General features: G+C 36.7%; 1 protein-coding gene across 1 annotated transcript; it reads right to left on the reverse strand.

Moving 5' to 3' along the window:
- Positions 1 to 53: 53 nt before the first annotated feature.
- LOC144555218 (Peroxidase superfamily protein) lies at positions 54 to 2101 on the reverse strand. Its single transcript, XM_078303473.1, has 4 exons — positions 1831 to 2101; positions 1044 to 1235; positions 784 to 949; positions 54 to 656 (listed from the first exon to the last, which is right to left on the reverse strand). The coding sequence occupies exons 1-4, from the start codon at positions 2059 to 2061 to the stop codon at positions 244 to 246; spliced, it is 1002 nt and encodes a 333-aa protein (XP_078159599.1). The 5' UTR covers positions 2062 to 2101; the 3' UTR covers positions 54 to 243.
- Positions 2102 to 8455: the final 6354 nt, after the last annotated feature.

The following is an 8455-nucleotide window of genomic DNA, read 5'->3' on the forward strand; positions in this document are numbered from 1 at the left end:
TATATGCACAACTTGCACGTTCTTATGAAAATATTTTTAAATTACAGGTTGAGTGTTTTTTAAGTAAAAACAAAATGCAAACGTATACCTGTATTCAAATGCTTCATTTTTACAATGCCATCAACAATCTGATCTCATCAAACGCAAAATAAACATATTATTTGACAGTATAAGCAAAGTACTAATTAAAAACAAAACGTAACACATTAATTCAATATCTACTAAACATCAAACAGCCCAAGCTTATATGTTAACGAATCTGCAATTCTTCCTAACCTCGCCGCCATCCGGGTTTGTGATATTCCCCATCTTGACGATGGAATCCGAGAACTGCTTGAAAAACAGCCCCGGGTCAGCCCAGTACTTGTTTACCAAATCAGCGGTTTGTGAACCCACCATGCTTGACCACATTTCCTGATCGGAGTTCAACAAGCCTTCTCCTTTGATCAGCTGCTCATAGAATGCATTATCAAATGCAGCTGGAGATGCATAATCCATTGCGCTGATGTTGTCATCCCCACCATCCACTGGGCATGTTTCCTTTACCTTGTTCAGATAGATCTCGGATGAAGGGTTGTACTTGGAGGTCTGCTCGAAGTCACCATATATGCGGTCGCGGTAATTGGCACACCGTGCAAAACCAATAGTGTGGGACCCTGCAAATAGAATTATTTTTTAAAAGTTTTTTGACATAGAAAGTTGTATTTCTTACAATTACCTTTCTTTCTTGTGTTGTGTGCAATTAACTGTGTACGAATTCTGGAAAAAAAGAAAAGAGCGTACCAACAAGGGCAACCATGTCGGTTGCAGAGAGGCCTTTAGCCCAGAACTTGGAGATGAGAGTTAGAAGGCCTTGTTGGGCAGTCGGAATGTCATCGTTGGCTAAATCTAGGCTCCCTTTCTTTGCATCCAACCGACCCACCGGCACATCCCAGTACGGCCCTCCAACCTGCCCAAATTGTAAACTTGTTTATCAATCTGTCACATTTTTGTAATTTGTTGATCAAGCTGCTGTAAAACAAGTACAAATTGTTCATTCTTACCAAGACAACTGCGTCTCTAGCAGCAATGGCAAGTAAATCAGCACATGTGACTACACCGGGGCACTCGGCCTCGAGTTTCTCCTTTATCTTGTCAACCAAATCAAAACCTTTAAGCGAATTCACGTTCTGCTCTGCTTGTTTCTCACCGATCAATGTTTCCGTGTCGTCTAGCAGCACAGATCCATCACAACCCTGCAACAATCAAGCGATGTATTTTTGTTCATGTGTTATTTTCTTGGTTTGTCCAAATGCATAAAGCTCTCATGTTCATTTTTTTTTAACAAAAGGTTTACTTAGACGTCTTAACATTAAAATCTCTGTTTTTTTTTTCCCTTCTTACTATATCTTTTTGCACATATAATGATCTATTTCCATGGCTATAATACAAGTTAAGCATCTATCTTACATATAATAGAAACAGTTTCATGGAGCGTAATTTTATTGTGCGTTCAATTTTTATTTGGTATAATATATTTAAAAAATATATCCAAATTAAAAAATTATGATTTTTTGGGTCAATTTAACAAACGTTTTTGTAACCATCCATCAAACAATTTTAATTTTACGGTAAAATTTAAATGAATTTACGATGAATAACCATTTAAATTCCAAATTTATTCAAATTTGATACAATTCCTATCTAAGTAATTACTAATTAAGAACACATCTACAATTTGAATAATATTTAGCAAATATATGTACTGTAAAAGTTGGATGTACTATAAAAAACTAGATGTCACGTAGAATTACTCTCAAATAAAAAGAGAATAATGCTTAAAAAGGAGACCTGAACAAAGCAATCATGGAAGTGGAGGCGGAGTAAAAGGGCGGCATTGCGTGGGTCGGCACGCACAAAGCACTCCATTTCGGTGCGCACAATTTCTTGTGCATGGGGACATGTCTTGGAGTAGTACTCCAGGGTCAGCTTTGAAGGGTCTTGAGCCTTCGTCGATGGCATCAAACTGCCGACAACAAAACACACAAATATGAATATGAATATGAATTTGGAGGATGCCATTTTTGTTATATATCCTTTTCTTCCTTTTCTTTGGAAGGTGATGAGAGTGAAGACATGATCAATTGGATGGGGTTTTATGGGATGTGATTGCTGATTGAGTGAAGACATGATCTTAGTCAAGAGGAGATGAACTAACATATCTGGGAGTTCAAATTTAAACCGAGAGAGAGAGACAGAACCATGCGTAAGGTAGGTAAGGTTAGCAACCTGAAAATAAACAATAGAGTCATTCAGAACCAGGTCAACTAGTGGGTATTATAACTCGTGATCCGATAACCCAATATTTTTGTCTCCCATGGTTTCATGAGCTCAGATCCAGTGAAGTAATCCAATCTTTGGGTTTTTGATCAGGACCGTTCGATTCGAATCCGTGATAATCTATCCGAAGTGGAGCGCACACATCTCGAGAGATGAATTCGAATCGCAAAGCCATCTCGAGCGATGGATTCGAATCGGACAGTCTCGATCGAAAACCCAAAGATATAAATATTTGAAGTATGATTCCATACCAAATGCGGATATAAATATTTGAAGTTATCGTTCGGGTATGGTTTATAGGATCCAATATCCGACAAGCAGTACGGGAAACACGTGTTTGGTGCTTTGTGGTTTACCAGTCGAGGAAAACTTGAGCGAATTTTGTACAGAAAATGAATTTGGTAGATTTTTCTATCCCGTTCTTTGCTAAAGTTAAAGACCTAATTAGATAGTCTTTTGACCTCAATAAAAAGTACCCTTTTATTCTAAGGTGCGTGCTTGTTTACTGTTTCATTCTCAGTTTTAATTAAGCTTGACTTCACCATATTTATTTTATTTTATTTTTCGAGGGAAAGCCCTAATTTGCAGCTTTAATTCACAGCTACCAATACTCTTACAGTCTCACTATTCTTTGAAACTTCTTTTCTTATTTTTTGGGCTGAGGAAATTTTGGGCCCAAATCCAGTTGGATTTTAACAAAGAAAACCAGGCGTAATCGGTAATCTGAACCAAGTAAGTTGCACTCGGCAGGGGGGAGGCTAAGGAGAATAGATGTAAAGACTTTTAATTTTAGGGGCAACTTCATGTATATCCCTCAGAAGTGTCAATATTACGTATATATCCCTCTAAAATCAGTAATTACATATTTATTCTTGAAAATCATACAAACTAACATATTCGTCCAATATAACTCTATAACGTATCAAATATCTCCAAAATAATTAAATAATATTTTTTTAAACCTAAAAAAAATTTAAATATTAATTAATAATATGTTAATCATTACGTCCTTTGTTTTTGTCTCTTTAGTCCGCCTAAGTTTTCTTCTCTCCAAGATGCCAAACCTCCCGCCCCTCTCTCCAAACGAAGATGGAAAATTAAAGCAGCAAGGAGAGAAAAAATCTGTAAGAGGGGAGGCGATGAGGGAAGGTAGAGAGAAATATGTTATTTGATGCGTTTGAAGAGAGAGGCGGGGGAGATTTGGTGCCTTACAAAGAAGCGAACTTAGTCGGACTAAAGAGAAAGAAACGAATGGCATAATGATCAACATAATATTAATTAATATTGTAATATAAGTTTTAAAGTTTTAAAAAATATTATTGAATTATTTTTGGTGATATTTAATAGGTTATAGAGTTAGATTGGACAATTATGTGAGTTTGTACAATTTTCAAAGATAAATATGTAATTACTGATTTTGAAGGGATAGATACGTAATATTGAAACAATTGAGGGATATACATGAAATTGCCCCTTTATTTTAATACATAATCTTTGAAAATTCGCTTCCAAGTTAAAAAAAAAAAAAAGATTGCACTGGGCAGTATAGTCATATTTGATTGTGGAATAAGTGGTGGTGTAAATATTTTACTTTACCTTTAAGAAGTCAAACAAACATTAAATTTGAAGGATTAAGATGAAGTCACCTTTAAGAAATCACATTTGAGTCAAACAAATATTTTACTTTACTCATGTGGATCTCGCAGTTAAGAGTAACATCCAACTTATAATTTTCTCTTTCGAAATCAAATTACGCCACCAATCTCCAACAAAATATAATTAATTCAATATATCTTAACTTGGAATAAGCAATTTACTCCACAACCAAACATGACCTTTGCGTGTTGCACCAAAAAATTATTCCGGCCATTTTTATTAATACCCCCAAAAAAAAAGTTAATTTTAAAAATGCCCCGTATTTGGTTATTTTGAAAAATGCCCTGACCGCCAGGTCCACGAGCGACCCAAAAAATTCAGCAGAGACGGGCCAAACTCCTACCAGACCGCCCCCTGCAGAGGCGGGCCACACCTCTAGCAGACCGCCCGGGCCAGGGGCGGTCCACTAGGGACCAGACCACCCCTGGTCCAGGCGGTCCTCTTTTTTTTTTTCTTTTTTTAGAGAGATCTTAATATTTGATTTAAATAATTTTGTGAAGAATTTTTTTTTTCTTGTTTAGAGTATACGCCAAAAAATAAGACATTTGATATATTTATGAAGTGATGTCGGAACTCTTTATAACTTTGATTTGATTTGTCAGTTGAATATCACAAGCCTAAAGATAACACTAATTAAGGACTTGGTTTTGATTCAAAAGATACATATGCATATATATATATATACATGTATTATATTATATTATATTATATTATATTATATATACATATACATAATTACATATACGTATATTATACATATATTATACATATATATACATAGCCCATACGGCTGCAAATGCGGTGACGCAAATGCGGCGCATGCGGCCACATTTTAAAACACCGAATATATGTATATGTATATCAAATTTGACCTCTTCTGATAAATCAGTAAATCTGAACTGATACAGGGACCAAATTGTAAAAGTGATTATACCACCATGTAGAACATTAAAAAATACACAAAATTGACATAAATTTTAATTTATTTGGATTTTTCTACGGTTAGTTATGAAATTTTCAAAGTTTAACTTTCGAAAAAACTTTAAACAACCATAACTTTGGCTAAGAAAGTCGAATTTCCGCATATGATGACTTTTTAGAAAGGGGGGGGGGGGATGACACGGATCTGAATATCACCTAGGCGATCACCCCCGGGCATCTAAAGCATCAGAATTTCAAAAAAATATCGTTTAGTGCCTCAAAAACTCAGTTTAAGTTTTTGTTCGAAGGTAGACGTACAACGATCGGTATTTTGTTTAGTAAAAGCTTAAGAGATTATTCAAGAATTATTCATATTATTATTTTAAAATGCATTTACTATTTATTGTATTTGTTTGCCTATCTCCGAGCAAATGGTATATGTTGATAATAATCAAATAATTCAATTATTCTCTAAAAAAAAAGTTGACATCATTGAGGCAATCTAACCATATTTCCTTGTGTATATTTGAATAAAATAAATTATTAAGAATTAAGGTCAAGTCATTAATTAGTGTTAACTAAGAAAAGGAAAAATCTAGAAAGGAATTGATAGCCGTCCCCGGCAACGGCGCCAAAAACTTGTTCGCTTACAAAGGTATGCTACAAAGTCTCAGGTACAACAAGTTGTACCAGTTTAAACCTTGAATCTACTCTCGTCTAAGGTTGCAAGTGCACAACCCTATCCGTATAGCATAATAAGGTATCGATCCTCAGGGACGGTTTAATTTGATTCTAAATTTCTACAAATCCGAGTTAAGTACTAGAAGTGTGAAAGGTTTGGTTTGAATTCGTTTCAATTTCTCAATTCAATAACAAAAGATTGCAAAAGAAAGTAAATGTTTGTTTCAGTCAAGTTTAAAAGGATGTTTCCAGGGTTTCAGATTTCATCCTCAGCTTTGCCTCTCTGGACCTTCACTCGACTCGCATCATCTCTGATGCGACCCTAGTGATGCGACCCGCATGGTCTCCCATGCGACTCTCATGGCCATCGAGTGAATGCAGCATTTCACCTGTTTCTGAGTTATTCGATTGTGCAAGGTTCTACTGACCCTACCCACGATTCCTGAGCCTCAACTCTCGTTTATTAGCACCAGTAACCTAGTAGGGAATTGCAATTTCACCTTCTTAGATCTACAACTTTCAACTCTCGTTTATTTGTATTCAATCTAAGTCAATTGATCGGTTTGCTAAAGGTATCCACTATCTCTCAATAAATGGAAATCTCACCTTTCGGTTCAATTGATCTATCTTTTCAGATTTCTAATCTACCTCAAGTGCTTGATTAAATTGCAAGAAAGATCTAGATCAAGATATTAGAAGAGATGAAAGATTCATTCAACAATAGTCAACAAAATGCAATCACACAATCTCAATCAAGCTTTAAAAGGAAGATACACAATCAATTGATCACAAGAACAACTCAAATTCAAGTGAAATACACACAATCAAAGCTTTAGACTACATCAACCCTAGAAACAAAGAAGGATCTACTCAAACAACATCATAAAAGAAGAGAGAAGAGATAGGATCATGATAGAACCAATTGAAGCAATCTTGCAAGGATCTTCCCTCCTTTCTCTCTTTCTTGATCAACACTCCAATTCTTGAGGCTTTGAATCTTCAAATTTCGGAACCCCCTCTCTGGTGACCGAGGCGGGCTATTTATAGACTTTTCAAAACATTTGCTTCAATTCTGGGCCCTTATTGGGCCTTTGCTGTCTGCTCTGGAAGCTCGCGATGCGACCCGCATCACCACTGAAGCGACCCGCATCAGAGTGTGATGAATGCGCCTCGCATGCAGTGGTGCTGCGACCTGCTGGTGCGGCTCTGAGTGGTTGATGCGCCTCGCGTCAATCCTGATGAGGGTCGCATCAAGGTCTCTTAACTTCAGTAATTTGCTTGATTTCACCAATTTTCCTGCAAGATAAGAATGAAAGCACAGCAGTACCAATTCTACGCATAATCATTATAATAGATGTTATTTAATGGCTCAAGATTCATATTTTGGTACCGAAATTGGTCAAAACAATAGGTCGGATATAGCAATATCAAATTCCCCCAAGCTGACCTTTTGCTTGTCCTCAAGCAAGGAGCATTCTTTGGTACCAGATTGGTTCTAAATGCAAGAATCGACATAAGTTGTTATTATCAGGAATTTCGTGAGTCATTTTGATAACAAGTTAGGCTTTCCTCGAACTACTTTGATTCACTCCACAAATCGTCCACTTAACTTCTTTTTCCAAGATGTTTTGTTAATTAGAAAGACTTAGAACTCAGATTTATCAATATTCATTCTTAAACTGAAGTTATACCCTAGTTTGTGGTGTACGAATCAAGTTCCCCCAAGCTTGGAGCAAGCTAGAGTCAGAAAGTTGCGGACGAAGTGTGTTGATATATGCAAAAGTATATTATTTCTATCGAGCTCAAAGGCATCCGAATGGATTGTGCCAGTACTCTTTTTTTTTATGTTTAAATTGGGAGACGAGCTCAAAGGCGCCCCGAAGGACTTATTGCCAGTACTCTTATATTCTCCATTTTTTTTTTTTTTTTTTTTTTTTTTTTTTTTTTGCATATACCATGAATACACACAAACACTGGTATTCATTCATACCAATGAGTATCCCAATCTTTCTTTATTTTTTTTTTTTAAATCTCGTTTTCTTGTTTTAAAAGGCATAATTCAGATTTCAAACGTTTCTCGATAAAATTTAAGATCTCATCTTTTCAATTTCACAAAACTATCTCATTCAAGTCGGTTAAGTGGTCAACCATGGGGTTAGACATAAGCAATTCAAGATCAGACTAGTTATTACCACAATAGTTCACAAAATTCCCGAATCAAACAAGTCATGCAAGAAAAGTAAACATGATCTAAAAGGGTAAACATGGTCTAAAAACGAAAAAGATAAAGGTGTAGTGTACCCCCCCAAGCTTAGTCTGAGCATTGTCCTCAATGCTTCAAGACTGAAAGATAAAGTAAAGAGGGGAGTAAAGAAAGCGAACCTGATCAGTGGTGAGGAGGAGGATGATCTGGCCAATATCCATGGTCCTCATAAAAACGCCAGTCCTCCATGTGAATCTCAAGCCTCTCGAGTCGTGTATCATGAGCTGATAAATCCATCTGGATGCTGCTAAGAGTGTCACCCTGGTCAATCAGAGTGGACTGGATCTCCTGCTGAGTGGTACGGATAGAGATCTGAGTAGCCTGCATGTCCATGATAATGCGATACAGGTCTCCGATGGTAGGGTCAGATGGGTGAGATGGAACAACTGTAGAAGTAGAGGCGTGAGCCTGGTGAGAGGGGACAGCTGTAGGAGTAGAGGTGGGGGGGCTGGTGAGACGAGCTGGGTACATCAGTCATGACAACATCCTCGGAGGGATAAGAAGAAGGAAATGGAGCTATAGGGGATGAAGAAGGATGAAATGAGATATTAGGAGAAGAAGGATGAAATGGAGCAATAGGAGAAGAAGCTCGCTCGAGTGGAGATGATGTATGGA

Source organism: Carex rostrata, chromosome 6 (genome assembly GCF_964058835.1).
Source record: "Carex rostrata chromosome 6, lpCarRost1.2, whole genome shotgun sequence".
NCBI classification, from domain to species: domain Eukaryota; kingdom Viridiplantae; phylum Streptophyta; class Magnoliopsida; order Poales; family Cyperaceae; genus Carex; species Carex rostrata.